Genomic DNA, 16,952 nt, shown 5'->3' with positions numbered 1-16,952 from the left:
ACAAGCTAAATCTGAATAGCAGGTACATTTGATTCTTGCATAGTCTGGGAGAGTATATTCAGCCTGCCCACAGAGGATGTATCTTAGACGACCATGCCCTCACTCTTGGTACTGGGGTGGCCCTCTCTGCACTCTGGCTGTCACTGTCCCGTGATTGCTGCTCATACATCTTCCCCTTCACAAAGTGACCTTCCAGCATTTGTCAGATGTCCACCCATCTTTCAATAGGACCCCACACATGAACTTCTTTCTTCACGCCAGACATGAGAACTGAGAGGTCTTGTGTCTGGGACGCAAGAATTTAAGACGATTGCCTTCCCATAACATTTGGGTCTCTGTCTCCTATTTCACTGGGAGGTCATGAACTGAATGCAACTGCTCTACAGGGAAGAAGGGAAAGGAAATCCTGTTCATTCGTGTCTAGTATCTCATGGAATCTATGGAGCAAGTCATCAGTGGGGAATAAATGAGCACATAAAGCCATCTATCTGACATGTAAATAATTTTCTTTATGTTACATACCATAATCATTAATCAAAGTAGGATATGAAATAGAAATTGAACAGTCAGGTAATCCCATGTATGGAGACAGTAATTTGGAACCAGAAATTGAGGGATTTGGAGACCTGAAGGATCACACTTTGAGGGAGCCTGGAAAAAAACTGTAGTGAGACCTTGTCTCCATGAAAAACCAAGTTGAGTAGGGTCTTGGATGTCTGCTCTGAGGGTAGAATGTGATCTCAGCCTCCTAAAGCATGGGCCACCAGCCCACACTCCAAATCACACAAAAGGAGACTTTGCACATCCGTTTGGATGGACAGACCTGGGGACAGCTTGTCTCTGAGCCTCAGGCTTTTCCCAGACTCTTCTTGATGAAGTAGCTCACCAGCCGCTGTGGCCTCTGCTGGTACTCTGCAAGCACCTCCTGAGGGCTGCTGATCTGGTCCCCCTGCAGGCGGTCCAGGAGGGTGACACACACCACTGCAGCTGCCAAACACAAAGACCATGTCAACCCCAAGTGCCAGATCTCTAGCTTCATTCACAAGAATCAGACCAAGCAGGGAGCAGGGAGCCTCAGCCTGTGCATGCCCTAGGCAAGTCTGCTCTGTCCACTCTGACTCAGGAGAGGATGGGGGATGAAGCAAGCAGGGAAAGCAGCATGGTTGGCTCAGGAACTCTAGAAGCTCTGCCCTTACAAACAGCACCTTGTCCTCGGTCTCACCCACCTCTTTCCTCGCTTCTACTGGAAAAGTCCTACTAGGCCTGGGGCAGTGGCTTACACCTGTCATCCTAGCTACTTGAGAGATGGAGATGAGGAGAAAAATGGTTCAGAGCCAACAGGGTACAGTTACAAGATCCAATCTCAACCAACAAGTTGTGGGGTTTCACGGCTACACTCCCAGTTACAAGATAGGTAGAGATGGCAATGCAAAGTGGCCTGGCCAAACTGCAGACTCTATCTGAAATATACACACAGCAAGAAAAAGGACGGGAGCATGGCTCACTTGGCAGTGCCCCTACCTGGCAAGATAAGGCATGAAACTCTGAGTTCATACCTTAGCCTATCACAAGGAAATAAGTTCATGCCTGAGCCAATTCCAAGGCAGGCTCTCACCTGTTCTGTACAGCCTAGAAGGCTAAGGTGATTTGACCAAGGGAATTCTGGGAGGGAAGCTGTTCTAGAAGAACTCCACATTCAAAGGCCAGAGAGCACTGAAAGGCAAGCCATTGGCAGGCTCAGGGCCCCTTACTGGCCAGCAAGCCAGCATCGAAGCTGTATGATCCCCTTTCCATCAGACATTCACTGCGCTATGTGGAGACTACGGGGACACCAATGATGCTGTCTTGATCACACAGCGTTTTCCCCAAGGGTGCAAGGGTATCAGCTGGGTGTGACACTGACCTGTGAGCCCACTGATAAAAGCCAAAAGCATAGGTTGTGGTGGGGTAGGAAGCGGTGGCCTGGACATCAAGATTGGCCAGGAGAGCAGAGATGGAGGAAGAAGGATGCCCAGAGGCCATCCTGTGCCTGCTTACCTCGTAGGCCACACATACTGCACATGGCTGCAAACACTGAAGATTCCATCTCGATGTTTCGGATGCCAGCTGTGTGGGCAGCGTGAAGGTAGGCCTGCTTGTCCTTTTCCGTGTAGGAGCAGAGGGCACCATCCAGGCGGCCTTGTCCTGCAGCACAGACATGGAGACTCTGTATTGTCAGCTGTGACCACATGGTGGCGCTTCTCTTTATATCTTACCCAGTGTGTCTGATCTGTGATCAGAGACACAATACAGCATCTTCAGCAATTTGCTTTTTCATTAAATCCTTCATCTTCTTTGTTGCTGTTATTGTTTTACCATTCCTGAGGCTTGAACTCAGAGCCTGGATGCTGTCCCTGGGTCTCTTTATGCTCAAGGAAAGTACTCTACCACTCTCTACCACTTGAGCCACAGTGCCACTTGCAGCTTTCTCTGGGTAGTTTATTGGACATAAGTGTCTCATGGACTTTGTTATCTGGGCTGGCTTCAAACTACAAGCCTCAGATCCAAGCCTCTTAAGTATCTAGGATTACATGCATAAGCCTCCAGTGCCTGGCTACCTTCTTTTGTTTTTAAAAGGAAAACAAAAACACTAAATAGTGTGAACTCTGCGTGTGTGTGTGTGTGTGTGTGTGAGAGAGAGAGAGAGAGAGAGAGAGAGAGAGAGAGAGAGAGAGAGAGAGACAGAGAGAGAGAGAGAGAGAGAGAGAGAGAGAGAGAGAGAGAGAGAGAGAGAGAGAGAGAGACAGACAGAGAGAGAGGAGTATAAGGCCTGAACTCAAGGCCTGGATGCTGTCCCTGAAATTTTTCACTCAAGGCTAGCTCTCTACCACTTTGGCCAAGCTCTACTTCCAGTCTTGTGCTGTTTAATTGGAGGTATGAGTCACATGGACTTTCCTGTTGCATTGGCTTCACATGAAGTCTTCAGATCTCAGAATCCTGAGTAGCAAGAATTATAGATATACACTCCCCATGTCTACTTGGCAAGTTTTGGGGGCTCATTGAAGGATCTTTCCCTTAGTTTGTAACCGTCTGTCTTTCTTTCTTGGGTTGTTCTGTGGCTTTTTCATTGGGTTCCAAATCTTGCAGGAAAAGGGAAAAGCAAGGGAAATGTGTGGAGGACTGGAGAAAATAAAAGGGGAACCAGATGAGGGAGCAAGGGTGAATAAATGCAGCAGTGGTACTCAAGAGACACTGTGTAGAACATGAAAAAAAGGAACCAGGCAAATAAGGCACCAAGTGTGAGCTCCACAAGACACACTTCTGTGTGTGCAAGGAGTGTGTCCTTTCTGGTACCAATCTCTGCACACCAGCCAAGAGGACAGACTAGACAAACATGACAGAAGATTCCTATCCATGCTCCATTAACACTCTTCAACAAAGCCAAGGTGGGACTCGATGCTGGGTAGATCAATGATGCCACTACAGGGAGCTCTGTGACCTCCCCAAAGCTAAGGCCCCCTCTATCGTCCTTACCTGAGCCCCAGAAGTGACGATTCGTATGATGGTGACATTGGAACACCTGGCATGGTAGAGCAGCTTGATGAGCTCATGCAGCATGATGGGGATGGAGGGAATGCCCATGCCATGCTAAAACCAGAGAAAAATGCCAAAGCTGAGTCCAGGGTGGTACCTTAGTGCATACACACACACACATGTCACTCCTTGACCAGACAAGATGCAAAACACCAGTAATCTCAGCACCCTGGAGGCAGAGGCAAGAGCCTGGGCTACTTAGTGAGATACTATCACACACACACACACACACACACACACACACACACACAGATGTCATCCTTCAACAGAAGATAAGCTCTGTGTTCATAGTCAACAAGAAGGACCAGTTCCATATCATCAAATATATAGCAGATAAGCAAGAGATCAAATTAAGGCCATATTCACATAACTTTTTGAGGGGGCAGTACTATGGATTGAACTAGGGGTCTTGCATAGCTAAGCAGAAACTATACTTGTTAAGTCATTTCACTAGCCATTGGTTATAGGTCTTGCCATATGCCTGACCCAGCCTGCACTGTGATCCTCCTATTGGGCTTCCTGGCCTTACAGGTATGACCAACTGCGCACCACCATACTTGGCTACTACTGGTAGATATGTAGTCTTCAAAACTGGGGATGTGGAGCGGGAGGCCGGGGAGAGGTCAGCAAGACTGGTCTGAACTTGAACTGTGATACATCGCTCCCCATCTCCAAGAAGCAAGGACTACATACAGACTTGAGACACTGTGCCCGGCTTCACATGATTTTTGCTACAGTATATTGCTTTAATTACTCTATTTTTTTGGTCAGCTATTTCTGTGCCTAGGTTATGTATCATATAGTAAAAAGAACTGGTACTGAATTCACATCTGCCATTTTCGCACCTTGAGGTCTCTGTACATCCTCTCTCCCATCTTTCAAAGATGACCATCTCCTTCCTGCAGAATGACCTAGCTACTCCCAGAGGCTGTGTAGCAGAGCCCTAGGGGAAAAGGTCCCCTTTTAAGAATTCCATCCGGGGGGCTGGGAGTTTAGCCTGGTGGTAGAGTACTTGCCTAGCATGCACAAAGACTGGGGTTCAATTCCTCAGTACCATATATACATTAAAAAAAAAAAAAGCCAGGGACCGGGAGTTTGGCCTAGTGGTAGAGTGCTTGCCTAGCATGCACGAAGACCCGTGTTTGATTCCTCGGTACCACATACATAGAAAAAAGCCAGAAGTGGTGCTGAGGCTCAAGTGGTAGAATGCTAGCCTTGAGAAAGTCCAAGAACAGTGCTCAGGCCCTGAGCCCAAGCCCAAGACTGGCAAAAAAAAAAGAAAAGCCAGAAATGGTGCTGTGGCTCAAGTCGTAGAGCTCTAGCCTTGAGAAAGCCCAAGTGCTCAGGCCCTGAGGTCAAAAAAGCTCCAGAACAGTGCCCAATTCCAGAGTTCAAGCCCCAGGGCTGGCAAAAAAAAAATTGTCTCAGCTGGGTAGTAGTGGTTTATACCTGTAACATGAACTACTCAGGAGGCTGAGATCACAGTTCAAAGTTAGTCAGAGCAGGAAGCTCTATAAAAGAGTGAAACTATGGATCAAGCTGTAGAGTGTTAGCCTTGAACAGAAAAGCTAAGGGACACAGGCTCCAAGTTTAAGACCTAGTACTGTCTTCCCACCCCAACACATACACATAAACACACACACACACACACACACACACACACACACACACACACACAGTTGTTATGAAGTAAGTCACTCACTCACTCACTGTGTGATGGAAGAGAAGACTGGAGACCTGGTACCTTAGCTCCCCTTACCCCCTGGTCCATGCAAGGCAGTTTCTCCTTTGTTTTGCTGGGCTCCCAGGCTGCCTGCCCCAGCCCCTATCACACAAGCACTATGTGCACAGCTGTGCAGTATTTGCATAGTATTTGTATCTGTATGCTTAGGTGCTCCAGGAGACAGAATCTTAAAGTCACAATCCTGGTCTCATCTATCGCCCCCAGCCCCACCCCAGCTGCACCCAGCTCACCTGGCTCCCACTACTAACAGTCAGCAGGTGTTAGGGTGCCAGATGTCTGTGGGTACAGAGGGTGGGGGCTGGGACCCCAGAGCCTAGAGACCCAGCCCAAGGACACAGCCAGTACTCACACTCACAGACAGCACTGGTCCAACTTTGTACATGGCGTAGCGGTCAGTCCCTGCACAAATGTTGGGAAAGTCTTCTCCTGGATGGTCAAGGCCCAGCTCTGTGGCCACATACCTGATGAAGGCACTCATCCTGGAGGGGCTTCCACCAACACACACAAACTGCAACCAGAGAACAAGGACCCCCCTCAGCACACTGCTGTCAGCAGAGGTCTTCAAGACCAAGACTCCTCACCAGGAATATCTGGCTTATTCAAGAACCTCAGTAAAATGCAAATTCCATGGTTCTGCCTCACCTACCATATTGAGGAGAAAGGAGGGATAACTGGCTTTACTGAATTTCCTGGTGAGATTCAGAAGCTCTGGTCTGGGACTCATTGCTCATTATGGGGTAACACAAAACAATGCAACTAGCTCTCCACATGCAGAGATCCAGGCCTCTGCTGCCTTTGTGAAGGCAATTCCAGGCACCATGTGTGCTTGGCCTCCTGCACCATGCCAAAGACTGCAGAAAGCCTGGGATTGGGCTGAGAATGGGAAGTCTTCACTCACCTCCAACTCTTCCTGTGACTAGGGTCCCATACCAAATCTGCAAAATGAGCCACTGGTCACCTGAGTGCCAAAAGGCCAATTCACGGAAAGAGTTGGGGAGGTTTAGGTTACTGTGGGTGGCTCCATCAGAGAAGTAAAAGCTTCAACTTGTGATGTATCGAGCAAGAAAACATTTGAAAAAAATATACATATATAGGGGCCGGGAGTTTGGCCTAGTGGTAGAGTGCTTGCCTAGCATGCACGAAGACCCGGGTTCAATTCCTCGGTACCACATACATAGAAAAAAGCTGGAAGTGGTGCTGAGGCTCGAGTGGTAGAGCTCTAGCCCTGAGAAAGTCCAAGGACAGGGTTCATGCCCTGAGCCCAAGCCCAGGACTGGCAAAATAAATAAATAAATAAATAAATAAATAAATAAATAAATAAATAAATAAATAAGATGGGATATGCTTTAAAAAAAATATATATATACACACACAAACACACATATACACATATGTGTGTAATAAAAAGAGAGAGCAGTAGTTTTAGAGAATCTGAAGATAAAAGAAAGGGATTATTCTTTAAACATGAGATCTCCACAGGCTGGAATGTAATCATTATAGATGATGTTAATGAATGAAGACCCAGAAGCCATGTGCCAGTGGCTCATGCCTGTAATCCTAGACCCTCAAAGAGGATGAGACCTGACGACTGCGGTTTGAAGCCAGCCTTAGGCAGAAAAATCCAAGAGACTCTTTAAACAACGAAGATCTAGAAGTAGTTCTGTGACTCAAATAATACAACATCGGCCTTCAGCAAAACAGAGCACAAGCCCCTGAGTTCAAGCCCCAATAGTGAACAGAAAACAAAACACTAATTAGAGCACCTGGAAAGTTTCCTGGAGTTGGACACCAACACGGTACCTGGAACAGTACTCAATGTTAGAAGTGACCTAGCCCTGGGTCAGCACCTCTGGATGCAACTATAAGTTGGATGGCTTGTCATTCTTCTGATTTGCCATTCCATGCATTAAGTCAGCTTTCCCCATGGGGACTAGAGATTTGCAAAGTTCTATGTGAGCAGGAAAGTATTCATGGCTAACCACAATTGAATGTTCATTTCCCAGTAGCTAGAAGACAAGATTGTGAATGTTCCCAAACCAAAAAACAATTTAAAAAAAAGTTACAGATATACTACCTTGATCCAATCATTATACATTGTAGAATTATACTGTAGTACTACACTGTACCCCATAAATACATACTGTCTTCATGTGTCAAGTAAAAATAAACTTAGCTGGGTGCTGGTAGTTCATACGTGTACTCTTTCCTACTTATAAGGCTGACATCTGATGACAGAAGTTTGAAGCCAACGCAGGCAGAAAAGTCTGTGAGATTTATCATCTCCAATTATCCAGAAAAAAGGCTATACATGAAACTGTGGCTCAAATGGTAGAGCCTCAGTCTTGAGTGGAAAATACAAGCAAGCGCACAAAGCCCTGAGTTTCAAGCCACAGAACTCCCCCCAACAAATAAATAAATTTAAGAATATTTTTAAGCCTATTAGACTAAATCAACCGTAAGGAACTGAAGATTTTGTAGAAAAATATAGACTCAATGCTATACTTTGCGATGTAAGTCCTGAGAGATCATTAAATTAACAAAATATGAATATATATCTTAAATTATCATTGTAATACAAATTGTCTAAATAACTATCCCTGCTTTTCCTGGAATTTTTGTTGTTGTTGATTGTGTGGGGCTTGAACTCTGGACTTAGGCGCTGTCCCTGAGCTCCTCAGCTCAAGGCTACCAACCTACCTCTTGAGTCACAGCCCCACTTCAGTTTTCTAGTGGTTAATTGGCGATAAGAATCTCACAGAGTTTCCTTCCCAGACTGACTTTGAACCTCAATCCTTAGATCTCAGCCTCCTGAGTAGCCAGGATTATAGGCATGAGGCATCAGTACCAGGCATGTTACTTTCATTCATTCATTTATATTGAGATGACAGTATCCTAATGTTCCCTAGGTTGGCTCTACACTCCTGGCTCAAGCAATGCTTCTGAGAACCCCAAAGTAACTGGCCCTGCTGTGTAAGTCTTTCGGCTTGATTCAGGAAATTTCCTGTCTGTACAGTTACCAAAGATATAAAAGATCAAGCAAGTCCATGCAACACTACTTAGTTTTCTTTACCTGTTAGTTCATATACTTGGAAATTTGTAAAAATCTAATAAACACATAATGACAGGTGCCTGCCCCCTCTCTACTACCCTAAGCAGGCCTGTCTGCATCACATAGGAGGTTACTGTACAGCAAATTCCTAGAATTAAAGCCTGGATTTTTACCTTTACATCGCCAAACATAGCTGGTGCTGAGGCTGAAATGGTACAGAACATCTTCCTTCATGGTTGCTAGGTTTGGATTGGAAAGCTGAATGAGGCAGTCACTGTCACTGTTAGAAACAAGAAATTGAGTTTAGAGATTGTGGTGATATTGGCTGATTATTATTGTTCCTTGTAAGGCACAATCAGAACCCAGCGATAAGACACTCCTCAGCTGTCAAGGTCTCCACTAGCCCATCTCCTCCCTCTTTTAACTCCTCTTTGCTCTGACAGCCCCTGTTCAAAGGAAACCAGCAAAAGTTCAGAAGATCCCACCACACGACAGACATCACAGTGTTGAATCATCCATACACAGTTGCTGTATATAGCTGGTTGCTATCCAAATCAAGTGCATTTAATACATAAACCTGATGATATTTTGGTGCTACCATTAGCAAACAGGAATAGAAAAAAAAATCACCCCTTCCACCCAAAGATAACCTTTCTAGTTCACATAGCTCTAACTCCTTTTTCTTGTCTTATTGCTAGCACTTCTCAGTCGACTGGGAATGGTGAGAGAAGATGTCTCTTCATTTACTTTTTATCGCTGTGGCTTACAGTGCATTGCTTTAATAAGAGCTGACAAACTTTAATGTGGCTTATACCTTTACCGGCCATTAAGTTTCTGCCACAAATCATTCCAGTCAGCTATCCACTCAGGAAAGCAACACAAACAATGACTATGTAATCATGCGCTGATGAATTCTAGTTACAAAACCAGGTACCTCAGGTGGAGGCAATTCCATTACCAGCCTGTCAAGCTCCCTGAGAACCAGAGTTGACATGGCTTCATCAACAATGCCTGTCTTCTGATTACCAGAGTCTCTGAAACTTAGTCTCTGAACGCAGAAGAATGAGAGTTTTCTTTATACTCCTCCATCTAACTTTATACGTAGAACTAAAGACCACTCATGAGAAAAGAAAAAGTAGAGAGCAAATGTCTCTGCTGCCTGTGATTGGAAATAAATAATCCAGACTCGGTTTCACTAGACAGTGGTGTGAAAGTGCTAGGCATTCAGTAAAGCAATACTTTGAATTTGAACTTGGATCTTTTCTGAAGGCAATTATACAGACTGCAACCCTTCCTAGCAAGGCTATGCAGCCTCCACAGCTCTTGGTCAAGGACACCATCACAAGGGGAACTCTATGACACTGAACAATCTGCTGTTTGTTAACTTAGACAGAACTGCAGTTTATGATATTTTCAGTCTGCACTACGTTTGTGGGAGTGTAACCCAGTCCTAAGTCAAGGAGTACCTGGACTATTACACAAAGTGACTTTCCTCAGAGATCCAGCTCCTTCTCTCCCGAGGATGCTTGTTATCCCCTATGTACATTTTATCACAACCACAACAATGCAAAAGGTGGGTGCTCTGCTCAGGGCTGGAATCCTAGCTACTCAGGAAGCTGAGAATTTAGGATTACAGATTAAAGCCAGCCTGAACAGGAAAGTCCATGAAACTCTCATCACCAATTAACAGTAAACATCCAGTGAAGAGGTGGCTCAAATAATAGGATGCCAGCCTTGAGAAAAAGCTAAAGGGGCAGAACCCAGGCCCTGAGTGCAAGCCCTAGTATTGGCATCAGAGGTCAAGGCTACAGTTTATTTTATCTGCAAATATGCAAAACAACATTGAATTGGCTCTGCTCAGTTTTCTAGACTATTTCATCTATTCTTGGGTTATTTCAGTCAGCATTAACAGCAAACGCTAAGGGCCCTTCTTGCTCCTTCTGCCTACATCGAGTTGCTTTCTCTCCTATTTCTCAAGTTCCCCTTCTGACCTTCACCCACCAGAGTGGAATCCAGATTAATTCAACCATGTTAACATTGTCGAGGCAGCTACAGAATAGAAAGTATAAAAAACTAGAGAGACAGTGGGACCCAGTGGCTCACACCGGTAATTACAGTTCTTGAGATCTGACTATTACAGTTTCAAGTCAGCCAGGGCAGATAAATCTGAGAAACTCTTATCCACAATTAACCAGCAAAAAGTCAGAAGCAGAGGTATGGTTCAAATAATAGAGCACTAACCTTGAGTGAAAAAGCTAAGTGAGGGTACAAGCCACCAAGTGCAGGCCCCAACTCTGGCAAACAAACAGAACTAAAGAGACTAAAGATTTATACAAAGCATGCAGGGTTGGCGACTGCTCCCAGATAAGTGTGAAGGGATACTGCAGCATGAGCTGATGGATTAAAATACCCACAGTGACCACTCCAAACTCATTTTAATAAGGAGTAAGGGAATGGAACATTTGTTTTTAAGGGCCCAAGTCCAAAAGTATATGTTGTTAGGACCAGTCCAGAAAGCTTTTTTGATCTCTAGAGAATTCTGAAATGCGGACCATTATAAAACAACCTGTGCAGAGAATAGTTCTTTTCATGACAACTGGCTTTGATATGGAGGTGGTACTCTAGTTTCTCTCAGAATTTCAGGAACAAAATCCAAAACCAAACAGTTGATGGATGTGCCCGGAAATGGTGCAACAGGATGCCATGAAGACAACTCAGCCACATCTTTCAAAACAGAAAACCTTTCTTCACTGCAAGCACAGAAGGAAACAGTGTAACTATGAGATCACCACAGTTTCTAACTATGCAATTTTGACCCTTACCATAAGGAATTGTACTAGGCTCTCACATACTGTTTTATGTGTGTGTTCCAGTACTGGAGCTTGAACCCAGGGCTTAGGCCCTCTCACCGGCCTTTTTCTGCTCAAGGCTGGCATTCTACCAGTTAAGCCACACCTCCACTTCTGCCTTTTTGCTGCTTAATGGAGATAAGAGTCTCATAGACTTTTCTGCCTGGGCTAGTAACTTCTTGATTATCTACAATTACAGATGTGAGCCTTGGGTGCCCAGCTGTCAAATACTTTTGGAAGGATTTCAAGATGATGAGGCAAGAGACAAAATTTTCCCCCTCTGTACACAATTTCAGGGAATTTATCTCTATACTCATTTAACAAATATTCACTGAGAATCTCCTGTTTAAGCCCCAGAAGCAAGGCAGGGCGCCACCTCACACACCCATCAGAAGTGATGGACAACTAGAGAAGGAAGAAAAGTAAAAAGGTCAATAGACTCAGGTCTAGGTAGGGAGTCTAGGAGTATGGGCCAGCATACAGCACATGCATAGCATGCTCAAAGCCCAGTGTGAAGAAGTTCACACCTGTAATCCTAGCTACCTCGGGGGGGAGGGAGAGGGTTGCTTCAGTAAAGTGGCTACTCATAGCAGAACACACATATTTAGGCACTGAACTGCCTCATCTTCTGAGACCACAAGTCCTGAAAGTAGAGGGCAGAGGTGCCAAGATCTAAGCTAGAGGTCTTCACCCTCCAGTTCCTTAATCCCTTAGCCTCTGTCATTTGACTTCAATGAGTTAACATAGGTCAAGTTCTCAGTGAAGCAAATGGCTTAAAGCATTGCAATCTTAAAGACCCTCCATATGTCCAGCCAACAAGGATCAATCCTACTTGTGATGATTTTCAAGTTTCTTTTCTTCAACTTTTGCAGCCGCCATCTCTCCCAGGAAAACCTGAAAGAAAAGCATTGCACAGAATAGTTAAGCCACCAGGATTGTGTGCAGCCAAGCTAATACCTAAAACATTGATACAGTTGGACACCAGTGGCTCACACCTGTAATTCTAGCTACACAGGAGGCTGAGACCTGTATGGGCTGTGATTGAAAGCCAGCTCGGGGAAAGAAGGTCCGCGAAACTTTTATCTCCAATTAATCACTAAAAATCCTGAAGTGGACCTGTGGCTCAAATAATACATGCCAGCCTTGAGGGGAAAAGCTAAGGAAGACTGTACTGAGTCCTTGAGTTCCAGCTCTAATACCGGAAGGAGGAAAAGGGAAGGAAGAAGAGAAAGAGGGAAAGAAATAGAGACAGAAAGGAAAAAAAGGAAGATAGAAGAGAAAAGACAAGATCACTCATTGTAGGCCAAAGCTTTGTTCCTGGATCTCAGCCAATAGTCCCATAATCCAGTTCACCCCTTGTATCTCACCGCTGTCTTAACGTCAGAAAGTCCTTTTGAGTGAGTTTGATTTTTAATAGTTATGAATCATATTATGTTGGCCATTTTCAGTAAATTCTGAAAACCAGAGAAATGATAGTTGTTTGGGTCCAGAGGAAAATTTCCCTAGCAATCACTACTTGCCTATCTTCATCTGGTTCTTGATACTCCTGGCACTTGTAAAACACTTCTCTGAACATGTCAGCCATTAAAACCCTGCCAGGGGAACTTTCAAAAGCAGAGTTTGTTGTAATTGTTGTTGCGGCAGTGCTGAGGATTGAGCCCAGGCCTCACCCTGCTAGGCAGCTGTTCTCTCTCTGGACTACATCCCCAGCCTGAGAATAACTTCTAGAAGCACAGCCCTTCATCCTGTAACATCAGGGAACAACAGCCAAGCACAGCGCAGAGAAAGACCATTTATGATCACTCAGAAGAGCAAAAGAAGCAGCTTTTGCTACTGTTGAGGGAAGGAGGGTACTGGAGGCAGTGGGTGGGGGCAGAGGCCCTGTGCTGACCCTCAAGAAAGTGTCCCAACCTGGAGTTTGGCCTAGTGGTAGAGTGCTTGTCTAGCATGCACGAAGACCAGGGTTTGATTCCTCAGTACCACATAATATAGAAAAAGGCTAGAAATGGTGCTATGGTTCCAGTGGTAGAGCCCTAGCCTTGAGAAAGCCCAAGGACAGTGCTCAGGCTCTGAGTTCAAGGCCCATAACTTGCAAAAAAGAAAAGAAAGTGACCAAGGTTGTACCTTCAAGCTTTCTCCATTACCCACTGATCAGATGCACAGAGACTCTGGCTCCCAGGAACCATTAGGAACTATGCAGTCCACATGGTCAGATGGACTGGGTGTCTCTATGTCCTGCCACTCCTATGGCTGAGACTTGGGCTACACAAACTGGTCTCTGTTAGTGATCTCTGATCTCTGAGCTGATTTCTCGCCACTCCCTGCCCTACCTTCGAAACCCGTCATGCAGCTAGCGCCAGACCAAAATTTACTAGCATTTTAACAGGTGAGGGCCTTGAGCAAACACCACCTGCTCTCTTGCTAGTTTCCTCCCTACCTCTAATCTGTGGCCCCGCCATTTTGCACATTACCTCTGTCAGTTACTTTCCTACCAATCTCCACCAGATACAACCAGCATTCTCATCGATCACTACACATCTCCTAATCTGTGAGTGAGAGAGGGCATCACTAGCTTTGGCTGGTGTTCCCCCCAAACTGCCTGTGCTGGTGTTGAGCCATCTCTGTCAATTTCTATTCACTGAGAAAAGAAGGGTTTGGGAACTCTGGAGAGTGATAGTCCGAAGGGATCCCCAAGACAGACAGGTGGTCAGAGAAGCTAATTTCTTGGTCCTGGCCTCATGGCTGCTGGTGCTTTCCTGAGTCTACTTCCTCCTTCCCCTGGTATTCATAGGACTTGAAGGCTTCTCCTTCTGACCTTCCTCCCTTTATCTCAGCCCTGTGCTTAGCCATACTTTATTATTTTTATTATTATTATTATTATTATCTTGCCAGTCCTGGGGTTTGAACTCAGGACCTGGGCACTGTCCCTGAGCTTCTCTTGTTCAAGGCTAACCTTCTACCACTTGAGCCATAGTACCATTTTGGGCTTTTTCTGTGTATGTGGTACTGAGGTATGGAACCCAGGGCTTCATGCATGCTAGGCAAACACTCTACCACTAAGCCACATTCCCAGCCCCAGACAGGCTTTATTTAACAACTTCACAGGCAAGGACCGTTGAAGACTTCTGAAATCTTGGTTGAAAAAGGACGAAGGGTGACTACGTGCACTGGAGGAGGTAGGGATGATGGTCTGGCTTTACCAGTGGGGGCTTTTAAGAAATATAAAAACCAGAGGAAAGAGAAGAAAGATGTCACCTCTTAGGCCAACTGGAGCCTCAAGGGATGACAACCGTGAACTGATTAACACACCCAGTGAACTCACCTATCCCCAAAGGCTACCTGGTACTCTCTGAGTTCATAGTCCAGGTAGAATAGGGCCAGTAGTGTAAGAACCCTCTTGTGCAAGCGAGAATGAGGTAGTAACAAGAGCCCTGCCTACCTGTCCATTTGCAAGCTGAGAATATGCTGTTCAGGAAAAACAAATATCCACTGCCCCCCCCCACCTTTAAAGTCTTGATTTTTCTGAGCACTCGCATCTCGTGCTTGTAATATTAGCAACTCAGGAAACTGACGTCTAAGAGTCTCAGTTCAAAGGCATACCAATCTAAAAGATTCTTACCTCCATTTTTAACCAGCAAAAAGCTTAAAGTGGAGCTGGGGTGCAAGTGATAGAAAGCTAGCCTTGGGAAGAAAAAGCTTAGGTACAGTTCCCTGGTCCTTTAATTCAGTATTGCCATAGGCGTGCACATGCATGTACACCCACACACACACCAGTGGGATCTTAGCATGTTGTCGTGAAGGAGGAATGGACCCTTCATGATTCCTGCCTAGAAACCAGACTGGAAAAGAGATGGTGGGGGTGGCAGAGCTAAGGTCTAGTACAAGGAGATGAAAATGCAACTATACTTTGGGCCTTACTTGAAATTCTGATTCAAATTATACTTTCAACCAGGTACTGGGGGCTCATGCTTGCAATCCTTGCTATTCAAGAGGCTGAGATCTGAGGATCCACAGTTCCAGCCCAGCCAGGATAGGAAAGTCTGTGAGACTCTTATGTCTAATTAACAACCAGAGAACCAGAAGTGGGCAATGGCTCAAAAGGGTAGAGGGTTTAGCTTTGAGAAAGACAAAAACAAAGGCTGAGTTCAAGCCTCAAGGTTGAGCAAAATAAACAAATAAAATCAATGACACAATAGATAAATAAATAACATTTCCAATTGCTTTGCCAAAAACACCAAGCTTGAAGCCCCTTATGACAAAACTAAACTAAAACTAATGAGGTTTGAGGTGACTCTACAAATGGAAACCACGAACTGTCACCATGGAAAGATCTTATTCCATAACAAGCCCTTGGTACCTACCTAGCATCCACCCAGATGTCAGATTACCTGGCAGACTGAAACCTTAGCATCTTCTCTTGGTTTATCTCTTCAAGGCTATCACTTTTGAAAGTCACACAGCTGAGCAACATATTATTAGCTTCCCACTGGCTTAGTGAAGACGACATCCCTGATAATGTGGGTTATAATCACAGTTGCCTGGCTTTCTTCAAAAACTTCTGAAGGCTACTTAGCTTAAAATACTGGTTCTTGACTGGAAGTGATGGCTATGGGATGGATAGTGAAAGCTGGTAGAAAAGCCTTGAAATCCCCATCTCATTCTAACCGTTTGCCCACTGACCTGTGAAGCAGATCCTACTCAGTAGTATATGTAAACACATTGATCATTTTGTCCAATACTTCATGTCAGTTTTTTGTTTTGTTTTTTTTTTCCACTTCTGGGACTCTAGGCAACTCTGGGCCTGGGCACTTTCCTTAGACTTTCTCAAGGCTAGCACTCTACCACTTGAGCCACAGCACCATTTCTGGCTTTTTCTCTGTATGTGATACCAAGGAATGAACCCAGGGCTTTGTGCCTGCTAGGCAAGCACTGCTACTAGGCCATGCTCCCAGACCCTGACACTATGCCTGTTGGAGCTACTCTGTTTCTTCTACCACACCCTGAGCTTTCTGAACAGTTAAGTTCTCACAAGCCCAGGCCAAACCAGGAAGTCAGGAAATTGCATACAACTATGAGTAATTCAGCAATTCCCTAGTTAAAGCATTGTTCGTGTGCAAACCTCAAGGCAGGATGCTTGTGCACAAGAAGGAACATCTTTGGAAACCATGTGCATGACCATAGGACAATCACCAAACTAATTAGCCTATGCTGACACTCAATTACAATGAGCAGTAACTTTTGAACAATAAGCTGCAGGCTAATCTTTCTATGGGCAAACTCAAATCCCAATAAAGAGCTGAACCCCAATGGCTAGCAACAATAAACCTGGCTAATCAGGAGACTGAGATATGAGAAACTCAGTTAAAATCCAACCTAGACAGAAAACTCTTATCTCCAATTAACCACCAAAAGGCCAGAAGTGGAGCTGTGACTTGTGACTGAAGTAAATCTGTGAAAGAGGAAGAAAGGGAGAGAGTTTGTCACTGGTGGCTCACACTGTAAACCTAGCTACTCAAGAACCTGAGATCTGAGGAACAGGATTCAAAGCCAGCCCAGGCACAGAAGTCTGTGAGACTCTAATCTCCAATTAACATTACACAAAAAACACAAAAGTGATGCTGTGGCTCAAGTGGTAGAGTGCTAGCCTTGAGCTGAAGAGCTCAGGGACAGAACCCAAGCCCCAAGTTCAAGACCCACAACTGACCAAAAAAAAAAAAAAAAGAGGAAGGGTGGAGGA

At 45.1% G+C, this 16,952-nt stretch overlaps 1 protein-coding gene across 1 annotated transcript; it reads right to left on the bottom strand.

Annotated features, from left to right (window-relative positions):
- Positions 1–489: 489 nt before the first annotated feature.
- Positions 490–8,518, bottom strand: LOC150039348 (uridine phosphorylase 1-like). The gene is made up of 3 exons (XM_090327876.1): positions 8,412–8,518; positions 2,038–2,186; positions 490–987 (listed from the first exon to the last, which is right to left on the bottom strand). Exons 1-3 carry the CDS (start codon positions 8,483–8,485, stop codon positions 848–850), a joined length of 363 nt encoding a protein of 120 aa, XP_090184002.1. The 5' UTR covers positions 8,486–8,518; the 3' UTR covers positions 490–847.
- Between the last annotated feature and the right edge of the window lie 8,434 nt (positions 8,519–16,952).

The sequence above is a fragment of the Megascapheus bottae genome, unplaced genomic scaffold (assembly GCF_031878675.1).
Source record: "Megascapheus bottae isolate mThoBot1 unplaced genomic scaffold, mThoBot2.hap1 HAP1_SCAFFOLD_40, whole genome shotgun sequence".
In the NCBI taxonomy this organism is placed as follows: domain Eukaryota; kingdom Metazoa; phylum Chordata; class Mammalia; order Rodentia; family Geomyidae; genus Megascapheus; species Megascapheus bottae.
This window is presented reverse-complemented; position numbering and strand designations above follow the sequence as displayed.